At 40.9% G+C, this 23423-nt stretch overlaps 3 protein-coding genes and 1 non-coding gene across 4 annotated transcripts; 2 read left to right on the plus strand and 2 right to left on the minus strand.

Moving 5' to 3' along the window:
* Positions 1–2422: 2422 nt before the first annotated feature.
* On the minus strand, positions 2423–8791 carry LOC112257910 (ras-related protein Rab-24). The gene is made up of 9 exons (XM_024431844.2): positions 8395–8791; positions 7462–7648; positions 7253–7321; positions 6977–7055; positions 6424–6491; positions 6218–6317; positions 5989–6039; positions 5811–5870; positions 2423–5638 (listed from the first exon to the last, which is right to left on the minus strand). Exons 2-9 carry the CDS (start codon positions 7573–7575, stop codon positions 5574–5576), a joined length of 606 nt encoding a protein of 201 aa, XP_024287612.1. The 5' UTR covers positions 7576–7648; positions 8395–8791; the 3' UTR covers positions 2423–5573.
* A 1206-nt stretch (positions 8792–9997) lies between these two features.
* LOC112257911 (membrane-associated progesterone receptor component 1) lies at positions 9998–12956 on the plus strand. The gene is made up of 3 exons (XM_024431845.2): positions 9998–10332; positions 11200–11355; positions 11983–12956. Exons 1-3 carry the CDS (start codon positions 10038–10040, stop codon positions 12075–12077), a joined length of 546 nt encoding a protein of 181 aa, XP_024287613.1. The 5' UTR covers positions 9998–10037; the 3' UTR covers positions 12078–12956.
* A 7358-nt stretch (positions 12957–20314) lies between these two features.
* Positions 20315–20425, minus strand: trnal-caa. Its single transcript has 2 exons — positions 20388–20425; positions 20315–20360 (listed from the first exon to the last, which is right to left on the minus strand). It is a non-coding gene; the product is annotated as a tRNA-Leu (tRNA).
* Positions 20426–20637: 212 nt separating this feature from the next.
* Positions 20638–21924, plus strand: LOC112257912 (cytochrome c oxidase subunit 7B, mitochondrial). Its single transcript, XM_024431846.2, has 3 exons — positions 20638–20762; positions 21467–21585; positions 21841–21924. Exons 1-3 carry the CDS (start codon positions 20726–20728, stop codon positions 21922–21924), a joined length of 240 nt encoding a protein of 79 aa, XP_024287614.1. The 5' UTR covers positions 20638–20725.
* The last annotated feature ends 1499 nt before the right edge of the window (positions 21925–23423 follow it).

Genomic DNA, 23423 nt, shown 5'->3' on the forward strand with positions numbered 1-23423 from the left:
GTCATCAAGCAGATAATAGTAGGCTACGATAGCACAGTAAGAGGAGGTCGAGGGTCATTTCTGGTCACATCACATGAGACGAAACTCCCAACTATCACCACAGTACTTTGGAACTTGTGATACGATAATGAGCTGTATATCTTTTTCTACATGGTCAGTTACCCCTCCGTCCTCTTTGAAGGGTTGTCTGATAATGCACAAAGAGTTGGGAGGCTGTATCACTGTTTATATACATTCATACACATGTAACAAAGCTTTTTTTTTGCTGTCATGCTTCTTAGCTTCTGACTTCCTTCCCTCTCTGCCTTATTCAGACATGTGTAATTAATCTGTTCAAAATGTAACCGTTGAGAGTTCAATAATATCCTTCTGCCTTGGGGAGATTGAAAGGTGTTGTATTTGTTTGTACATAATAAAGAAAAAGCTAAGTTGCAATCACATGATCTGAATGTTTTTCTTCAACTGTTTTTGCCATTTTGATTTTGGACCGAGTTTGTATTGTTATTTTTCAGAAGGTACATTTTAAGTTAAAAGCAATCTTACTGTAATAACAATTAACAAATGATTGCATTGGGCTGGGGTAGATAATAATCCACATTAGAGGTGCTTATGTTATAGCAACTGGCAGTTGTTTTTAGTTTTAGCTCAGTGTACTGTTAGCCTTGTTAATAAAACTGACCGCTGTGCTCACCCCTGTTTCACCTCACATGTTGCTTGGAAGTTTTCATAGACCTTAGCCAAATACATTTAAACTCAGTTTTTCATAATTCCTGACATTTAATCCTGGTAAAAAATTCCCTGTTTTAGGTCAGTTAGGATCACAACTTTATTTTAAGAATGTGACATGTCTGAATAATAGTAAATAATGATTTATTTAATATGTTATTTATTTCATCACATTCCCAGTGGGTCAGACGTTTACATACACTCAATTAGTATTTGGTAGCAGTGCCTTTAAATTGTTTAACTTGGGTCAAATGTTTTGGGTAGCCTTCCACAAGCTTCCCACAATAAGTTGGGTAAATTTTGGTCCATTCCTCCTGACAGAGCTGGTGTAACTGAGTCAGGTTTGTAGGCCTCCTTGCTCGCACACGCTTTTTCAGTTCTGCCCACAATTTTTCTATAGGATTGAGGTCAGGGCTTTGTGAAAGGCCACTAATACCTTGACTTTGTTGTCCTTAAGCCATTTTGCCACAACTTTGGAAGTATGCTTGGGGTCAATGTCCTTTTGGAAGACCCATTTGCGACCAAGCTTTAACTTTAAAGGCACTGCTACCTGACTGATGTCTTGAGATGTTGCTTAAATATATCCACATAATTTTCCTACCTCATGATGCCATCTATTTTGTGAAGTGCACCAGTCCCTCCTGCAGCAAAGCACCCCCACAACATGATGCTGCCACCCCCGTGCTTCATGGTTGGGATGGTTTTCTTCGGCTTGCAAGCATCGCCCTTTTTTCTCCAAACATAACGATGGTCATTATGGCCAAACAGTTCTATTTTTGTTTCATCAGACCAGAGGACATTTCTCCAAAAAGTACGATCTTTGTCCCCATGTGCATTTGCAAACCGTAGTCTGGCTTTTTTATGGCGGTTTTGTAGCAGTGGCTTCTTCCGTGCTGAGCGGCCTTTCAGGTTATGTCGATATAAGACTTGTTTTACTGTGGATATAGATACTTTTATACCTGTTTCCTCCAGCATCTTCACAAGGTCCTTTGCTGTTGTTCATCTCCTAGAAGACAGAACCTGTCTCCTTCCTGAGTGGTATGACGGCTGCGTGGTCCCATGGTGTTTATACTTGCGTACTATTGTTTGTACAGATGAACGTGGTACCTTCAGGTGTTTGGAAATTGCTCCCAAGGATGGACCAGACTTGCAGAGGTCTACAATTCTTTTTTTGAGATCTTGGCTGATTTCTCTTGATTTTCCCATGATGTCAAGCAAAGAGGCACTGAATTTTAAGGTAGGCCTTGAAATACATCCACAGGTACACCTCCAATTGACTCAAATTATGTCAAGTAGCCTATCAGAAGCTTATAAAGCCCATAACATCATTTTCTGGAATTTTCCCAGCTGTTTAAAGGCACAGTCAACTTAGTGTATGTAAACTTCTGACCCACTGGAATTGTGATACAGTGAATTATAAGTGAAATAATCTGTCTGTAAACAATTGTTGGAAAAATTACTTGTGTCATGCACAAAGTAGATGTCCTAACCGCCTTGCCAAAACTATAGTTTGTTAACAATACATTTCTGGAGTGGTTGAAAAATGAGTTTTAATGACTCCAACCTAAGTGTATGTACACTTCCGACTTGAACTGTATATGATATAGTGGAGTTAAACAATATTGCGTGCAGCGGTCAGTCTGGTTGACCAGGCTAATGTACTGTAAGTGTCACACAGACACACTAACAAAGAGACTTGCAGAAATGGAATCTTTATTTTTCCAATTTACAACATGCTAGAAAACACAGTCACTGGAGTCCACACAATGAATGATCATATCAGCAGACTCTGTGGACCTGTAGTGTTGGAAATATATGCATGTTATCTACAAGGCCTCAGACACATGTGGGACTGCAAACAACCTCTGGCTTCATGCTTGTACACATTGCACCTTCTAATAAGAGTCCTGTAAACCATTCAGAAAATGAAATATGTGAACTATCCCTCTTTCTCAGGCACCAGGTCTGCGCCCTTGGGGAGTGACAACATAGAAGATGCTGCATGTGTAAACAATAATGGAGCCTGCTATACACCGCTAATGATGGATATGTGATTCATTACTCAAGGGAAAACCAGCCTGTGGGCCCATTGCTGCTGCTTACTACTAGTCTCCTACATGCACAACTTCAGTGGGACTGAGAAAAAACCTCAGTGAGGTTTCAGTATTTCCTCTCATTTATCTTTGCACTCAAATTCAATAGTAGTTCTAACTAAGCTAATTTGAACACACATTGGTAAAATCTAGTAAAAATCAGCCATTAACTAGACTGTCTCAAAAGGTCAAAGGTGTCTCAAAGTGTAAACATTAACAATACATTCACAGAAAGTTTAAACTTCCCATTGTGTGTGAAGTAACGACAATGGTCAGCCACGGTTTGATGAGGTGTCTGTAAAACATTAAGTTAGTGACTTGCTGGATATTAAATACATTAGCTACACATAGCTGTCTGTATATAGGGTTTCTTTTTGCAATGGCATTATCTAGTACTTTTAGCCATGGCGACGTAACTCTCTTATTACAACATTTACCCATAAACTTTTTCCTGTGTTGGTGCATTCCATATACGTTCAACTGTATGAGAGCTTATGACAACAGAAAAATATATGTTACATGACAATAAATGTGCAGGTACATAGTATGGCAAGTCCATTGCAACCTAGAGTAGACAATGAAAATAGTCTATAGTTTAAAGCCCCAAAACCCACAGTATGGTCATTGAAATCAAGTACTTAAAAAGCACACTCACTCAAGGCATTTGATTATGGGATAAAAGCTATACATGTCATTGGCATAATTCATTTACATAAGGGAAGGTTTGAGATTTACTGGGGTGCGGTGGTCCAAAATAGGGGTGTCGTCTAACGTTTTTTCTTTATTTTTGCTTTTGGGAGGGTTGTTTTTATTGGGCACAGGGGAGGGTAGTGTGTTGTTTCCCTGGTTTACATTCGTCCCTTTGCAGGTTTTACTATATAATTTCTTCCATCCAAGACAAATGTCCTCATCCGCTTGCATGCGCCTCCCTTATATCAAGTTGCTTTGGTAATTCTCTTATGCACTATGCTTTTCCGTGAGCTACCTTTTACTATACCACAGGTCAGTATAGTATACCAGTCTATCCTGCCTTCTATCCACCATTCATAGTGACAATAGCGCTAGGTGGATCATTTGTCCAGATCTACAATAGGCTAACTAGCATCATACCACAGATAAAATCATTCAAAGTTGCACCAATTTTCACTATCAGCAAAAAGGCCAGGTGGGTCATTGCACATGAAAGAACTGTGAAGAAATGAGACACGCAACTCAAAAAGCTCCCCTAGTCATCTGGTTCTGGGACAATTATGTTTCAATTATCCTACATAGACTAGCCTATAACACCACAATGCAATGAGATATTACATTATTGTTTTCAAGTACAAAATTCAACTCTAGGCTATAAACTGCAGTGAAAATGTTATTTAAATAATGGTGCAAAAGCCCTGTGATTTGAATGTTTCATTCCATTTGGATCACTTGTGGGTCTACTCGCCTGTTAATAAGGTATAGAAAGGCAGAGTAGCAGGCCAGTTTGGCTGTATTTTAAGTTCTGATACTGATATGCATTGTCTGTTGCGGATCATCATTCTCCCAAGTCATTCTATAATAAAAATGTGGCCACATATGCTCCCAGCAGGCCATTATTCAGAAAAGCTTAACGTGTGCTCTGCCTCAAGAGATCCATCCCAGCGGCTATTTCTCACGCACCTAGAACCTAACGCTTCAATGTAGCCTAAATATTTGTCATTTAACTTCTTAAAATGTATTGAATTTTATGTGTGGCATAAACACAACCAGTCACAATGTTTTAATCAAAAGTAGGCTACCAGCGCACGTTCGTCCTAAATGTAATTCCAGCATCCAAACTGTGCAGCAGCCATTTGATGAATGGAAAGAGACATATTTTTAACACCAAAAAGTGTAATGACATTTGGAGACTGCCAAGCCAAGCCTTCGATACTGGGTAGGCCTGCAAGGTAGGGCAGGATCTAGGCCTATTTTCTGTTTGTCGAGATTGACAGTATATTTCATTGTAGTGTTGAAAACACAAACCATGAACTTGAAGCGCCTGAAATGGGTATGCTTTGCTTATGGGTTGTGTGGTGCATTGAAATTAGATTTCTAGCTAGCTGAGCATTGTCTGCAGCCGGCTCTGATCGTAGTGCATCGACTGTGCCACAAAACCATGCTGAAGTGGCGAAGTCGATATCCACATTTATAAACACAGTTATTGTTATTTGTGGTCGTACATTATTTTTCCTGACACCTCGAGTTGGACACTCTAACCCCCCCCCGCCCCAGTAAACTTTGAACTGGCCCTAAATGGCCCTATACACCTCTATCCAACTACATAAACGCAGCGACAGAGTAATTGTCACACATAGTTCTACGTATATTTGTTTGGCAAAAATTTGGGAATGGATCGTATGCGATGCTCCGTGGCTCTGTTTGCATGAAGTGTGTAGCGGCATTAAGGTGAGTTGATAGACACTAAGGAAAACAAGGCTTTTTTAAAAGTGGGGTTGAAGTGCTATTTTCTTGTCTGCTTCATTCCGATATCCCCCTTGGCAGGTATTTTGTCCTGAGAGAGGGGAAGTCCAATCATTATGAGCACTCCTTTAAATGCAGTGAGCATTGAGCCTTCTATGGCACAACTGAAAAAAGCTATCAAAAAAACACAGTACTGCTTGAACTCCTCTCTTTCTTTCTCTGATTTTAAATTAACAGGCTCCAGGTGGGATGTCTAGCATCCTTCCAACATTTCCAGGTTGGTTTTAGGGCAAGTGACTGCTGTCTACCAGTAAAGGTTTAATTGTGGCAGCAGGAATAGAAATAAGAGTCCTTCTTCTGACCCAAGTCAATACCTGTCTCTTCTGTAAAGAGAGAGCAGAGTTGTATCAACCAGACCTATTCAGGAGAGCAATAATTCACCACAGTAGAGATTGAGAATGATAATTCATGACAGTAATACTACCATTGCAGACTAAATGTACACTGACAGCTAAACTATAGAAGCAATATCTAAGAAGAGAGCCAAAGTCTCACCGGTCATGAATTGGAAGGAGATGCTATTAAAGTCCTCTGCAACTTTTTGGAACAGCTCATCTGGAATGTGGTTAAAAGAGAATATGAGTCTACTGCTGCAATTCATATTTTTGGGAAATAGTTTTATGAGACTATACACTAGATTTGAAATGAACTGACCATATGAGGTGTCACTTACCCACGTTGTTGCCTGTTTTACTGGATGTTTCAAAATGCTGAGCCCCAATCTCTGTAGATGAGAATGTTGAAAGAATAAACATAAACTACTCTAAAACAGCCAGTCCTTATACTAATCTGCCGGTGTAAAAAGGGCTTTATAAATAGATTTGATTGATTGATGTCTGGTAAGACACTCAGACTCCATGATTAAGTGTGAGTTAGTGATGATGATTATCATAGCAATTTACCATCAGCAAAGTCCTGAACGTCATGGTAGTCTACTTGCCGCAGGCCCCGGTCACTCTCAATCAGGTCAACCTTTGTGCCACACAGGTATATCTTGCAGTGCTTCAATGGAGGTCATAGAGGAAATTGTGAGCAGTTACATAGGATAATTTACAGGGCAATACCCATCATGGAAAGTGAGTTGTGTTTTTATAAAAGGGTCTCTAACCTCTTCACAGTTTTGCACCTCCTTCACCCAGAATTTAGCTCGCTGGAAACTGCTGGTGTCTGTTAAATCTACAGGAGGGAAAGTCACACAAATAAAGATCAATGAAAACACAAAACTTGACTAAAACATGATATGTTTTCATAGTTATAAAAGTATATTCAACCTAGAATATTCTGTATTACTATTACTAGATAGTACTGTTGCAATGTAAATCAGCCCATAAAAACCACACTAAAAACAGAACCAGCTACAACCAAAAAAGAAACAGAACAAATTGAGTCATCAACTGTGGTAAATGCCTCATCAGATATTTTCCAAACCATGAAAATTCCCCCAATGAGGGTTATATGAGTGCAGGACACGTGAGCACAATTCACAACATGCAGAGACGTTAATTGCTCTCAACAAGAATTTCCTCAATGAAACATTTTGGATATAAGAACTCCATAGTAGCAAAATAAAAATAAAACGTAGACAATGACAAAAAAGTAAACAATAATAAACCTAGACAGAGTGCTACTGACAGTGTCATTCCATGGGGATTAGGATTTACCATAGCAGACAATGGCAGCCCTGGCTCCTCTGTAGTAGATTCTACTCATAGCCTCGTAGCGCTCTGATCCAGCCGTGTCCTGGGTTGCAGAGAAGGAATCACTTATAGTGATCCACACATAGCCAGTAGCTACCCCATATCAAGCTACGATGGATTCATTCATTTATTTTCCAGGGATTATAATTCACCAGACAGTGCCATAAAGCGTATAGAGACTCATGCAAATGTATTTGCCATTGTATTTTACGTAGGATGACATCAGTCATTGTCACTCACCCATATTCCCAGGGTAACCACCTTGTCTCCCACCTGGATTGGTTTGGCAACGAATGCAGCCCCAATAGTCTATTGAAGAAAGACAGATTGCAAGAAAAAAAATGTAGCAAGTCAAATATTGAGAAAGAATCTTCACACACAAGCAGAGAGAGCATCCCACACATCCAGTTGGAATCACACACTGTCCTAGGAAATTAACTGATACTCACGTTCTGGTAGGGGCCGACGAGAAAGCGATGGTGGACATATCTCTCTACAAGGCTGGTCTTACCTACACTCTCCTTTCCAAGCATAACTACTTTGGCATCCACACGCATTGTCATACTGCACAGGACCAAGATGAGATAGGAGAGGAGGAGCAGGAGCAGGAGAGTGGTAGACCAGGATGCTGAAAAGCTGTGCAACAAAAAGAGAGACAATACAATTCGTATTTTATTCAGCAGCAAGTAGCTAGTAAGATTAAGTTGGGCCTGTAAACCCATGCTGCGTGAAGAAACAAAACTGTGGTAAAATGTGGTATCAAACTGTCTGTTCAAGCTTGGTCCCTAATGTAATCTCCAATTGAAAATAACTTTAACATTTTTTTGAAGTGACACTCAATTTAATGGGTGGCAGCCACCCACCGCACCAACAGAATGACGGGTTAATCTGCTAGTCGGAACTAGGAAACTGACATTTCCGATTTACTAACAGGTTGGAATAATACACGTGCCGCATTGAACCAGTTAGCCAGTCGGACATCTCCGAGTTTCTTAGTTCAGACTAGTATGTGAACGCGCCAACTGTATCATACATTGCGAAAGCAGAATTTGTTCCAAGGGAGCAGCATACATTTCATGTCATTACATTTGTGGCTCCTGTCAACAATTTCCAAGAAGTTCAAATGGGCATGGGTGTGTAGCTAGATAGTTAAAATACACGTAATGTTACCAATACGATAACGTTAGAGAGGTCAACAATCAACAAAATGGTACACACAATTAGCAGACCTGAAAGATGACACAAAATGCGAATTAACTGTTCGCTAGCTAGCTTGACAGTTGCAATAGTACTATTAGCTAGCTAGCCAACGTTTGCCATCAAACGTTACATTAGCTAATGATGACTTGCTAGGTAACGTTTTCTAAAACCAAAACACTTACCTGCTTGGCAAACTCAGCTAAATGTGTTCAAATTGAAGAATGAGAACCGAGTCGGATTATACTAAACTAAATGTAATAGCTAGCTCTTATGTGAACATTTCGTTACAGTTAAAGTTAGCTATCTAACTAGCTGGCTAGCCAGTGTTTGAGCCACTCGAGGTTGCTCTTGTTGTTGTCAGCTTACGCAACGTCAATTGTACTACAAACTAAAATGACAAGCAACAGAAAGATCCCTAACACGTACTGTATATTGTCTATGACATTGCTATGCCGTATGGCAAATCTTACTCGACATGCATTTCTGGCAGGCTCAGCCTCATTCGTTAGCTTGCAAGAGGCTTTGTTATGGGGAACTACTTAGAGGAGAGACATTCTACAGAAGAAATAAAGGTTAAATAAATAAATAAATATACAGGATGTGATGTCATTAATCACCATTACGATGACGTCGTATTCAAAGTCCCCCTTTTTTAACACAAAATGGTTCAAATCATTTTAATTACAGTTAAATGTTGTTTGATATAAAAAAATATTTAAAAAACATGCCCAACTCACCAGGCAAGATGATCATTCTTCAATCAATTACGGTCATATGAGTTGCTCCCAAAATTCTGATTTGAATGTATTTATGCTTTGAACATTTTATATAAAATAGATGAATATGTGAAATATGCATCAAATTGATGTCGTACATTTCTCAAAACTACAGTTCCAACACAAAGCCCATTGATCATTATTTATTGTAGTTCCTGTCTCTCATCATCATTGAACTAGCTAGCTACATGTCAATTATTAGTTTAGAATAGCAAAGTCGATTGAATATAATGATTAGAATTAAGGACTGGCTCAAAACATGAGAAAATAACTAACGACCAGCACTCTTTTAAAATAGTGCAGGCTGAGTTTTCTACCACCCTTACGAAAAAAGACTGCAGTCAGAGAGCAGTATAACTGTAGTACAATGCAGTTAAAGTGCAGTCTAACTGCATTATGTTGTAAATACTGCGTCCAAAATAACAGTTTTTTACTACAGTAATTTTTCAGTATAACGGCAGTTAGAGTGAAGTATTTTGGACGCAGTAATTGCAGAATAACTAGGACGCAGTAATTGCAGAATAACTACACTGTAGTTATTCTGCAGCGTCCAAAATATCGCGTCCAAAATATCACAGTCGACTGCAGATACTGCACTTTTACTGCAGTTTCAAAACGGCAATCTTTTTTTGTAATGGCAAAAACGGTGTATAAATGCAAGAATGCCCCCGAACACAGGTATTATCTATCGTGTGACAACTCCTCCCAAGGGCTGTGTCCTGCCGGGAATCAGAACATCCATTGTCGCAACGTTCGATGTGCAATGAGTTTCTGCTATTAGTAGGCCTACATAAAAACATTCTGCTTATTTGTCCATATGGTACATAGTTAATTAGATCATGGTTTGTGTTGGGACTCGTGAGTTAATTCCCGGGTTCGCAGGTATTATTTCTTAAGTAATACATTTCTCAAAACTACAGTTCCAACACGAAGCCCATTGGTTAAAACTGCATAACAGTGGTTTTTGGTCTCTGTGATTGGTGCATTGATCCCACCCTCGAAAAGCCTCATGTCCCAGTACAGTCCCAACCAAGCATAGAGAAACAAACATGGCTGATACAGAGGGAGGTGAGGAAATTTATCCAGGAATTTTGCAAGAAATTTTTACTTCCCCGTTGAATTTGAGTCTGCTTGGCCTCTGTATATTTCTTTTGTACAAAATCTTCCGCGGAGACAAACCTGCAGATATGGGCGAGGTCGAGGAACCTCTGCCTAAACTCAAGAAAAGGGATTTCACGTTAACGGAGCTGCAACCGTACGATGGGCTGCAAAATCCAAGAATTCTCATGGCTGTCAATTTTAAGGTGTTCGATGTAACCAGAGGAAAGAAATTCTACGGGCCAGGTAAAATACGTTTGTTTTCATGTGCTGTCCGTCGAGCAAGGACTTGGCTATTTCCGCCTAGAATAATGGTTGGCGCAACTGTAGCCAAGTGGCTTGCTGGTCTTTCGATTGTATTACTAAATGTGTTAATTATATGTATGTGTGTATATTACTAAGTTGTTACATTGTAACTGCGACCATTCTAAAACGCCACTCCCCCTCTCTCTTATTCATGAATCATTTGCTCAGGTTTGAATTTCACAACACGCGAGCTGCTAGTGACGTGGTCAGTCTAGTTGGCATGTAACCTCTCACCGAGTTGATTGATCCTGCACTGTCACGCAACCCCTCCTGAGGAACGCCCTCTCTGAAAATATGTATAAATTGCAGTATTTTCAGTCTATTATAGTCTATGTCCCTTATTGCTGCTCCTCGTTTATGATGTTGTGTTTCAGTTGCCTTCATTCCATTTTAAAATAAATAGTTTGACACAGGTGAATGCCTTGCACAAAGGTTTAAAATGAAATTCAGCCAGACCAGATGGTTGCACAAAGTTAGGCTTGTTGAGGCCTATTAGAGAGCAATGCTAGTTCTCATGTCACAGATTCAGACTGTCCCTTCTGTCAGCCTCAACATCTATAAAAAAAATGGGTTACTGTTGGAGCTATCTCTGAAGCTGTCATAGAATACAGTCAACTATGTCTGTTGGAGAGCTTGTGGAATTTAATTTACACTATAAAACTGCATACTTTCAGAAAATGGTAGTCATCGGCCAATGTATACACACTGATAGTTTATTAGAACCTGTCTATTCACAATCACATTTTAGTTCATAAAATACTTGGCTGAATTTCAAATCAAACTTTATGTCTGTGTGATGGTTTCCAGAGGGTCCCTATGGAGTGTTTGCTGGTAAAGATGCCTCCAGGGGCCTGGCCACATTTTGTCTGGAGAAGGAGGCCCTGAAAGACACCCACGACGACCTCTCGGACCTCAACGCCATGCAGCAAGAGAGCCTCAACGAATGGGAGACCCAGTTCACTCGTGAGTTTATGCAGGAGTTGATAGAAGTTGCTACAAAACACTGGTTTAAATTCTGATACTGTGTTTTCTACTTCTACCTCAAGCGGAATGAACCTCTTGTAGTGAACATCACACACACCACTCAACAGTCTTTAAAAACAAAATGTTTTTATTTAACTAGGCAAGTCAGTTAAGAACAAATTCTTATTTACAATGATAGCCCAGTGCAAGTTCTTCATGCCCCCGAACAGTTTTGATGGCTTAGAATGATGGGTGTTTAAAATCCATTTCTGTATTGTGCCTCAGGGCATAGCTAGTGTTTGTGTGATCCAGTCTTTTTGTGCTTTAGTCAACTCCTCTGTGTTCCTCAGTTGAATGGCTTGGCAACGACAGAAGAGTTCGCACAAGCAATAGTATAGTGCCATGCCAGGGCATAATGTAATAGTACTTTGCATCAAAATGAATCTTTTTGATACACTTTTATCTACATACCATTGAGTAGTGCTGTGAATTTAAAACCACACATGGGAGTCTTTCTGGGCCAAGGCTGATCTCCACCCAGTGATTACCATGTCCTTGATAATGGCTCTGATGTTGTGTCTGGCGAAGGACTCGATGTAATTTTCTTCTTCTTCCTGTCTTTCACAGAAAAGTATGACTACGTCGGCAAACTTCTGAAAGCTGGAGAAGAACCTACCGAGTACACAGATGACGAGGAGGTCAAGGACAAAAAGAAGGACTAGAACTCAAGTACACAAGGGAAATTCAGATGCCTTAATTTTTTCAGGATAATGTGATGGATATTGCCTTGTGTTGCTGCAATTGAACGCAATGCTTTCTCCTGTATGGTTTTTGTATTATCACATTTTCATGGACCATCGCCTCTTATGCTAATTTCAAATGCTACAGACCTTAATTTACCAAAATCTAGTGGATTTTTGGTTAAGGTTTGAATAATTCTTGAATTCTGTGGTGTCTTTGTAAAGTTATATAGGTACTATTAGTTGTCATGTAGATGCTGATGGAAGATCTATTACTGTAGCTTGAGATGAACATATTTCATTTTTGTAATCATGAGATGACCACAGATTTTCAACTCAAGCAGATAACATTCCATCAGAAATATTTTGTTTGTTTTTTGGCTCTGGTGTTAGAGTATCTATTAAAAAAAATCTGAGTTATCCATCACTAAGCATAGCTAAATATCACATACTCGGTCTGACTGAACTGCAGTTAGTTTCTCATATGCGTTAGAGAAGATCATGCTTGATATACTCACTCTAGCATTCACTTTCAGCATAACTTTGTAATAATAACACAATTGGTCTGATAATTCCACACACTGCTAGTGTAGGGCTTGCACTGGATGAAGTATGTTTTAGGATGTTTATACTGTAGCACAAAATATAAAAAATGTTGAGTGAACTAAGGTGCTTCCTGTACCAATTATGTATGCCATGGCAAATACTCCCTGGAATTGGCCAGAATCTGGACTCAAATACTGGTAAACACAGGAAACACTCTACAAAATGCATTACAAAGGAATGTCCTAGTTTGTGTGATCATGACACTGATATTTTGATATGATAAATAAATCTACCCAAATGTTTAATCAACCTGTATATGGTGTTTGTCAGTGTTTTTTGTTGATGTGTGTTTATGAATGTTGGGTCTGAGCATGATATATTCAGGACACACTAGTGACAAAGCTCTGGATTGATGATGGGCATGATTGTGTGCATTGTGTGCCCACCTGAAATAATAGGTGTTTTTTAGTCTATAATTCTGAACAGTATTTACTCAGTGGTGGAGAAAGTATTTTCCAATTGTCATACTTGAGTAAAAGTGAAGATACCTTTAATAGGAAATTACTAAAGTAAAAGTGAATATCATCCAGTAAAATACTACTTGAGTAAAAGTCGAAAAGTGTTTGGTTTTAAATATATTTACAGTGCATTCGGAAAGTATTCAGACCCCTTGACTTTTTCCACATTTTGTTACGTTACAACCTTGTTCTGAAATTGATTTTCCCTCTCAATCTGCACACAATATCCCATAATGACAAAGCAAAAACACATTTTGACATTTAAGCATATGTATAAAAAAATATCACATTTACATAAGTATTTAGAATCTTGACTCAGTACTTTGTTGAAGCACCTTTTGCAGCGATTACAGCCTCAAGTCTTCTTGGGTATGACGCTACAAGCTTGGCACACCTGTATTTGGGGAGCTTCTCCCATTATTCTCTGCAAATCCTCTCAAGCTTTGTCAGGTTGGACGGGGAGCGTAGCTGCACAACTATTTTCAGGTCTCTCCAGAGATGTTCGATCATGTTTGATCCCCAGTCTGATGTCCTGAGTTCTCTGGAGCAGGTTTTCATCAAGGATCTCTCTGTACTTTGCTGCACTCATCTTTCCTTCAATCCTAACTAATCTCCCAGTCCCTGCGGCTGAAAAACATCCACACAGCATGATGCTGCCACCACCATGCTTCACCGTAAGGAGTTGCATCTTGGTTTCATCAGACCAGACAATCTTGTTTCTCATGTTCTGACTCCAAGGGGGCTGTCATGTGCCTTTTAATTAGGAGAGGCTTCCGTCTGGCCACTACCATAAAGGCCTGATTGATGGAGTTTTGCAGAGATAGTTGTCCTGGAAGTTTATCCCATTTCCACAGAGGAACTCTGGAGCTCTGTCAGAGTGACCATTGGGTTCTTGGTCACCTCCCCGACTAAGGCCCTTCTCCCCCAATTGCTCAGTTTGGCCGGGCGGCCAGCTCTAGGACGAGTCTTGGTGGTTCCAAACTTCGTCCATTTAAGAACGATGGAGGCCACTGTGTTCTTGGGGACCTTCAAAGCTGCAGACATTTTTTGGTACCCTTCCCCAGATCTGTGCCTCGACACAATTCCTTCAACCTAATGGCTTGGTTTTTGCTCTAACATAAACTTCTTGTGGATTTTATATATTGGTTGGCAACCAACGTTAAGGTGCATTACCGCCACCAACTGGACTGGAGTGTGGACCAGAGACAGTGAAGGTCTCCATAATTAAATACTACATCCCCTGAAGATTTCCCCAGCAGTTCACATAATCCTGGCTCTTCAACCCTATTACTCCTCAAATCTAATAACAATCGCTCCCTTTCTCTCACATATTTCTGGAACTGAAGTAGAATATCCTCCACTGTCTCCATCTCCTGACAATGATCACAGATCACACCTCCCAGTCAGATGTTTCCCCACCACTTTCAATGTACTATTTAGCTTTGTGTGTCCCAGTCTCAGCCTTGTGAATACCCTTTCCTCCCTTCTCTCTCGGCCTGAGGACTTCCCTGCCCCCACCTTTTCCTGAATCTTATACAGGTACAGTGCCTTGCGAAAGTATTCGGCCCCCTTGAACTTTGCGACCTTTTGCCACATTTCAGGCTTCAAACATAAAGATATAAAACTGTATTTTTTTGTGAAGAATCAACAACAAGTGGGACACAATCATGAAGTGGAACGACATTTATTGGATATTTCAAACTTTTTTAACAAATCAAAAACTGAAAAATTGGGTGTGCAAAATTATTAATTAATCATTTTCAATGCAATTCTATCTGTTCCCCACTCCATTCTTGACAAGCAACGCATCACATTCAATATTTTAATTCTATTGACAACTCCTCTGTTAATATGCTCCGCCCATGTCATTCGAGTGTCAAACCTGACCCCCAGGAACCTAAACACTCCCACCCTCTCCTGATTCCTTCTATACAACTTCAAGTATATTTCCTCCCCAACCTTCCTTCTAGAAAAAAAAACACAATCTGTGTTTTCTCAACTGAAAACCTTTAAGCCCCACCTGAGGGACCACTGCTCAACTTCACAAATCGCTTCTTGAACTCTTATGGCTGTATGGGTAATATTTCTCCCTCTCTTCCACAGCGCTCCATCATCCACAAATAATGACCTCCCAATATCAGGTCTCACCTGAGAGAATACATTGTCACTCATAATGGAGAACAACAAAGAACTAATGACACCTCCTTGGGGGGTACCATTATATACCTCATAGCCTTCTGACATAGAGCCCCCCACCTTCTCTTGTATTGATCGACCAAAAAGAAAATCCTTTATCCAGTTAAAACCCTTCCTCCAACCCCCATGTTATCCAGCTTGATAGGGAGGCCTTCCTTCCACATCATATCATAAGCCTTCTCTACATGAAAGAAAACGGCTACCACCACCACCTCATTTGCCTGTGCCTTACGTATGACTGACTCAAGTCACAGTACAGGATCCATCATTCCCCTGACTTTCCTGAACCCACTTTGATCAGGTGACATTAGTCCTCTCCTCTCCAGAAAGTAAGTCAGCCTTTCCATTATCATCCTTTCCATAAGTTTACATACGTGAGATGTCAACACTATTGGCCTACAGCTTGAAGGAGTATTGGGGTTTTTCCCAGGTTTATGTATTGGTACCTCTACCGCCTGCTTCCAACTTCCAGGCAGTTTCCCTTCCTGCCACCCCTTATTGAAAAGGCCCAATACTTTCCCCATTGCAATGTCACTGAGATGAGCCATCATGATGTAACACATCTCATCCTTCCCGAGGAGATGTTACCCCAGCTTTAGCTAATGCTCTCTTCATCTCAGCCAACGTAAAAGGGCCGTTCAATGTATCCCCCACCATCTCTTTCTGATCCACAACCCCCGGATGTTCTCCTCTGACCCATCTCTCCCACGTTGCCCCTCTTCTGTCAGATTATTTGAGCTGTGCACCTTCACAAATGCCTGGGCTAACATCGCTGCCTTCTCAGCATCTCTCACTGCAACAATCTCCCCATTTTTCAGCACAGGGAGATCCCAATCTCTTCTGACCCCACACATCCTCTTAATAATCCCCCATACTTCTCCCGCAGGAGTGGTCCTGCCGATGTTTCCATAGAATCGGCGCCCACACTCCCTCTTAGCTGTCCTAATGATCCTCCTTAATACTGCTTGTGCTTGTTTATATTGAATCAGGTGCTGGTAATTATGGGACCTTTTCAACATTCTGAAAGCCCTGTTCCTACACTCTTCACCATGGGACTGCGTTACTCTTTCTCCCCTGTACCCATAGGAATCACCTTATTCCATCATTGACCTGAGACAGCTCCTGTTCACTCAACTCCTGAAACTGACGCCACTCCGCTTTCCCAAAAATCCATCTCCTCAATCCATTTCCTACTGAAACCTCCACCCTCATTCCTACAGTACAAATGATAGGATAGTGATCACTACCCACTGTAGTTGGGAGGTATTGGAGGAATCTACCTCCGCCTGCCATTGAACTTGAGATCAGAGTAAGATCCAGAGCAGATTAATTTCCAGTTATTGGGTAAATCCTGGTTCCCCGGCCGTCATTAAGACTCACAAGCCCTTTCTCATCCAGTAGTTCCTCCAACACTTGTCCGTTTACATCAGTCCGTGACCCTCCCCATAGTGTACTATGAGCATTAAAATCCCCACACCACATTACCCGTCTCCTATCTTGACCTTCTACATTCCCAAGGGCCAGCAAATCTAGTCTCTTACACAAGTTGTAAAGGTTCACTATTACCATATTCCCCCTGGCAACCACACCTCTACCACAACATACTCCTGCTCCACACCCTCTCCCACACACCTATATGGGATCTCCCGCTTTATAAAGGTAGCACACCCTCCTCCTCACGTTGCCACCCTATCTCTATGGACTGCAACATAACCTAGTAATACAAAATCTAGAGTAGGTTTTAGCCATGTCTCCTGGAGACGCATCACATCAGGTTTGGCTGGTAACTCCTCAAGAAACTGCTTGAACTCTTGCCCATTAGCCATCAAACGTCTGGCATTCCATTAAAGGATTAACACCATAATGCAAATTAACCAATACATGTTTCCTGACTGTGTCATGGTTCCACCTGTCACCAGAGGGTGTCAGAGACCGTCCTAGAGACATTAACGGCACTTAGGTGTGTCCTATTTACTCATTATGATTTCCCTGTTAAAAGTGGTGTGTTTTCTGTTGCTCTTTGAAGAAGCTTGAATTATTTACCATGTGCGGTCATTTCCTGTGTATGGTTGTCAATACTTAGTGTTTGTTGTTTTTCAAGTGCACTGTGATCCTGCGGCTACTGTTTCTCAGTAAAGTATTATGTTAATCCTTAACCACTGATTACTCATCTGGTCTCTTCTCTCATCTGGTCTCTTCTCTCATCTGGTCTTTTCTCTGCGCCCAACCTCACCACGTCACAGGCTGGACTGATTCTCAATCTTATTGAGGTCATCCTGTACATTTTCCCATGTCAGTCCTGTAATCCCAAGATATCTTTATCTTCTTAGTCCTCGATTGTAATTTCTGTGCAATTGATTGCTGATGTCACAAATGTAACACACTTCCTCATGTCCAGTCTTGTGTTCTCCCCCATTCTGCTCCCTCCATCACACCCAACCTGCATCTCAATCTGCCCTGGAATACCTGCTCTTCTAGGTGCCTCGATTGTTTCTGTGTAAACTACCTTCATTGCTTCTGAATACGAGATGTTACGCTCACTCCTCACCTGCTGCACTTCAACCTGTCTTTTCATCACTGAACAACCCCCATACACTACACTATGGGTGCCACTACAGTACTTTAACTGAACCCCATCTCCACATACATGTTCTTCCCCACACTTCGTTCATCTCCTCACACCACATGCCCAAACCTTTGGGCAAACATTTATAGCAATTCAATGGTTTCGGAACATATGCTCGCACAAACTCAGCAAAAAAAGAAACATCCCTTTTCAGGACCCTGTCTTTCAAAAATAATTTGTAAAAATCCAAATGACAAGACAGATATTCATTGTAAAGGGTTTCAACACCATTTCCCATGCTTGTTCAATGACCCATAAACAATTAATGAACATGAGTCTGTGGACAGTCATTAAGACACTAACAGCTTACAGACAGTAGGCAATTAAGGTCACAGTTATTAAAACTTAGGACACTAAAGAGACCTTTCTACTGACTCTGAAAACCCCCAAAAGAAAGATGCCCAGGATCCCTGCTCATCTGCGTGAAGGAACGCTCAACGCACCAGGAACGCACAATCCCTCCATCAGTGCTCAGACTGTCCACAATAGGCTGAGAGAGGCTGGACTGAGGGCTTGTAGGCCTGTTGTAAGGCAGGTCCTCACCAGACATCACCGGAAACAACGTCGCCTATGGGCACAAAACCACCGTTGCTGGACCAGACAGGACTGGCAAAAAGTATCGTCGAACGAATGAGCATTACACTGAGGCCTGTATTCTGGAGATGGATCAATTTGGAGGCAGAGGGTCCGTCATGGTCTGGGGCAGTGTGTCACAGCATCATCGGACTGAGCTTGTTGTTATTGCAGGCAATCTCAACGTTGTGCGTTACAGGGAAGACATCCTCCTCCCTCATGTGGTACCCTTCCTGCAAGCTCATCCTGACATGACCCTCCAGCATGACAATACCACCAGCCATACTGCTCATTCTGTGTGTGATTTCCTGCAAGACAAGAATGTCAGTGTTCTGCCATGGCCAGCGAAGAGCCCGGGTCTCAATCCCATTGAGCACGTCTGGGACCTGTTGGATCGGAGGGTGAGGGCTAGGGCCATTCCCCCCAGAAATTTCCGGGAACTCGCAGGTGCCTTGGTGGAAGACTGGGGTAACATCTCACAGCAAGAATTGGCAAATCTGGTACAGTCCATGATGAGGAGGTGCAGTACTTAATGCAGCTGGTGGCCACACCAGATACGGACTGTTCCTTTGATTTTGACCCCCCTTTGTTCAGGGACACATTATTCCATTTCTGTTAGTCACATGTCTGTGGAACTTATTCATTTTATGTCTAAATTGTTTAATCTTATGTTCATACAAATATTTATACATGTTAAGTTTGCTGAAAATAAATGCAGTTGACAGTGACTTGGCAATAACAGATCCTCAAAGTTTAGTGCTTGAGTTTGAGTGCCTTATACTATTTAGCATTGATACACACCACCACCACCAAACTTCCATCATGAAGAACTTTAGCAGTCAACCTCTCCAACTTTACTCTCCAAATCCCTAGCCAACGCGGTCAGAATCACCGCCGTGACTCCACCATGATTCTTACCTCCCTCATCACTGCTCTCCTCTGACAAGACCTGCAAAGGCTCCTCAGGCTTCTTTTTCTTAACCTTTACACTTACTGTACCTCTACCTTTTTCCACTCCACCACTACATCCCATCCTCCTCAACTCCTAACCTTCCTACCTTTCCTTCCATCTCTGCTCCAGTCACAGCCCAGTGTTGCTCAACCACCTCCACCAGATTTCCTCTCTGTTTCGTTTATCTTTGTTCAAATCTGTTAACTTTGTTATATTGAATAATTGTTGTTTATCTATCCTAATATACCAAACGTGGACAGCTCAAATCAAGTTGTCATCTCAAGGATGATCAATGGAAACAGGATGCACCTGAGCTCAATTTCAAGTCTCATAGTAAAAGGTTTGAATACTTATGTAAATAAGGTATTTCTGCTTTTTATTTTTAATACATTTGCCAAAAAAAAAACTGTTTTCACCCTGTCATTATGGGGTATTGTGTGTAGATTGATGACTATGTATTTATTTAATTCATTATAGAAAAGTAACAAAATGTGGGAAAAGTCATGGGATCTGAATACTTTCCGAATGGACTATAAGTAATCATTGGGTGTCACGATTTTTTTTGTTGAGTAAAAGATACATTACTTTCTTCAGGAATGTAGTGAAGTAAAAGTAAAAGTAGTCAAAAATATAAATAGTAAAGTACAGATTCCCCAAAAAGCTGCTTAAGTAGTACTTTAAAGTATTTTTACTTAAGTATTTTAAACCACTGTATTTACTCATCACAATGTCCGGGTTCTCTACAGTGTGTAAAACATTTTATCACGTAATTACAGAACCTGTATGATATAAAATGTGACAAAACGTATGTCAGAAGTGGGATTTGAACCCACGCCTCCATTCGGAGACCAGAATTCCCGTTCATACGGAAGGAGATGATCCTTGAGTCTGGCGCCTTAGACCACTCGGCCATCCTGACACTGATGTGAAAATTGGGAAAATAATGGTATTTCAGATTTCAAGCCAGCAATAATTTCAGTGAATTATTATTTTATGCATTATTATTCTAGATGGTTGAATGTTTATTTACAACATAGTGCATTACGCACCAACAGTAAAACATACAGTAAAACATAAAAAAAAAAAAAAACGCTCATGTCAGTTAGCGTTAGTTATGCGCATGAGCGTAAAGTCCTTTTTAAATAGTTTCCGGTATTTGTAGCCAACGTTCTTCCATTTTGTTCTTCAAGGGTATCCACAAACCTCAAGTCGAGCCAACATGTTTCGGTTTGTTAAAGCAGCGCTGAACGTCTCCGGTAAGACGTCGTTTAAAGTTATAGAAATCTGATTCCTTCATCTTGTGTTCGTTTGAACATTTCTGTAAACGAGCAATTATTGTGTGACTGTGCTTAGCAACATGGCTAACAGTAGCTGTCTTAAGCTAGCCTACCTAACGTTACCAAGTCTTTAGCGCTTGTAATTTTGACTGCGTGAATGTAGCAGCCAAGCTAGCGCTACTAGATGGCATGCTGTTTACTTAAATCTTTTTACAAAAACATTACCTTGATTTGTCATGTCTGTTTTTATTCTGTAACTTTGTCATTGTTAGCTTAACTTGCAGGCAGTGAGGGGAACAATGAGACGGTCATTTCCAATGTCAACTTCCCTCCTAGCTAGTTAGCTAGACTCTCGTTACCTCCTCCCCAAAGCCAGGCGTTAGGTTGGGTATTGCACCAGTTTAGCATACAAATACATACGTGAAAGTCAGATACTACAGATCCAACATGACAATGTGATAGTCAGTGGAGAAGTCACATTGACATTCCATCTCACGACTCTTTGGATACGATAAGTCCTGTGTGCTAACATTTGCGTTCCATAACCCTGTTAATTGTTTTACGCCTGTGTTAAACAGTATAACCAAGGGCTCATAACCTCCTCAACAATGATAATCACTCATTCTGTGGATGTTGTTCCCTGCGCAAACAATGCAGCTATATTTTGTTTTATATATTCAAAGCAGGACAAGGTGCCCGTCAAGTGAGGCTCAGTTCGACCCACTCCCCCGAATTCCATGCCAAGTATGGCACCGGCCTGATGATCGGAGGATTCGCGTTTTGTGTGTCTGTCTGGGGATTTGTACGTTTTAATCTCTTTGTGCACATTTCTTGTATAACACCTTGTGGTATAGAACAATGTATACATTTGTATAGTCTTGTGTGTATTATTCCTTCCCCAAAAGCTATGCATCAACATCAAATGTATTTATAAAGCCCTTTTTACATCAGCAGTTGTCACAAAGTGCTTATACAGAAATCCTCACTTGAGTATTCATTCACTTGCTATATACACACATCAGCTGTGTTTTTTGATTCTCAGTCTCCTCGTTTTCAGGTACTGACACAAACCGGCATCACATGGAATCTGTCTCCAGTCGGCAAGGTCCAGCCTAAACCATGGAGGGAGGTAGAAGAATAATGGACTGAGGCTGCTCCCTTTTCCTCTGTGGAGATAGACCACAGTCAACCACACAACCCTTAACCCAGATATCCCTATAAACATTCTGGTTGTACAGATGGATACCCACATTTTCAGCTTGTTACCGCGCTGGCATTGCCTATAATATACATTAAATTTAAACTAAAAACGTTGACTGATTATTTTACTTAAGCACACTGTGTCCCCTTTCATGTACCTTTTCACATGGAAGGGTCTACACTTGTCAAATGGAATCAGGAAAGTAAGAGTCAAGAACTTTATGGACAATACCTGCTCAATGTTTAGTCTTTATCTGAAAATACTTTCATGTTATTTGTCAATGTTCAGTGTATTTACGGATGTCATTCTACGTGATTCTGAGGTTCAGGCTTGGATGCATGTCCTGTCACTACTGACTTTTCCCCCACCCTCCTTTCTCACCAATTTTGTGGTATCCAATTGGTAGTTAGTCTTGTCCCATCGCTTCAACTCCCATAAGGACTTGGGAGATGCGAAGGTCGAGAGCCCTGTGTCCTCCGAAACCCAGCCCGGCCACACTGCTTCTTGACACATCTTAACCCGGAAGCCAGCCGCACCAATGTGTCGGAGGAAACATTTCTGACATGCCGTAATTGCCTGACCAATATGTAACTGAGGGTGCTGTTGCTCGGTAAATGTTTTCACCCCATGTCTGATACAGATACAGCCATGAGATGTATAGCCAGGGAATGCTCACTCATCAGACTCACCTTTATTCCCAGTACATTTACACACACACTCAGAATTATTAGGTAATATGGTGCTGCTGGTGATAGGATGTTTTAGAGACCATGCAGACTGCATTAACTTAAGTGATAATGCCTGAGAAGGTGTTTGGAGGATATTGGCACAAACACCAGCTTTGAGGGCATTATCACTTTTCTACAATGGGTTAGCAACATATATAAATAATGATTGACATTTTCATTAACGCTTTGATTAATTTAATCCTTCCAAAAGATTGTCCCGAAAGAAATCGAGGGTTGCTACCCAACGTGGCTGGTCGCTCATTTTATTGGTTCGGTGGCCAGAGTCGTTCAGTCTTTGTTCTGTATCTATGGATGCGACCCTGTTTGTTTTAAATGTTTGATTGTATAGTTAATTATCATATAGCAAAAACTATGGTGAAAATGGTTGTGTGTGTGGGCATGCATTGGTGGCCAGAGTGCATCAGCTGCCTCTATCGCGGTACTGCACAACTCCAGGGCATGGAAGCATGCAGGAAAGATTTTTGCTGAACCTCTGGCGGGCGGTTCAGGTCAATCATGACCAAAACCAACCAACCACCTGAACAGTCTCCGTGCTGTGGCCCTCAAACAGCAATGTGGCACAGTCTATAGGACTATGCATTCTTTTGCACATCAAGCCATCTCTGAACTGTACACAAAATAACTGCACTTGCACTCTGTTCATCTTTCTGCATTTAGATCTATTTATTCTGATAATATAAATTTCTACAT

This window comes from Oncorhynchus tshawytscha, linkage group LG09 (assembly GCF_018296145.1).
Source record: "Oncorhynchus tshawytscha isolate Ot180627B linkage group LG09, Otsh_v2.0, whole genome shotgun sequence".
In the NCBI taxonomy this organism is placed as follows: domain Eukaryota; kingdom Metazoa; phylum Chordata; class Actinopteri; order Salmoniformes; family Salmonidae; genus Oncorhynchus; species Oncorhynchus tshawytscha.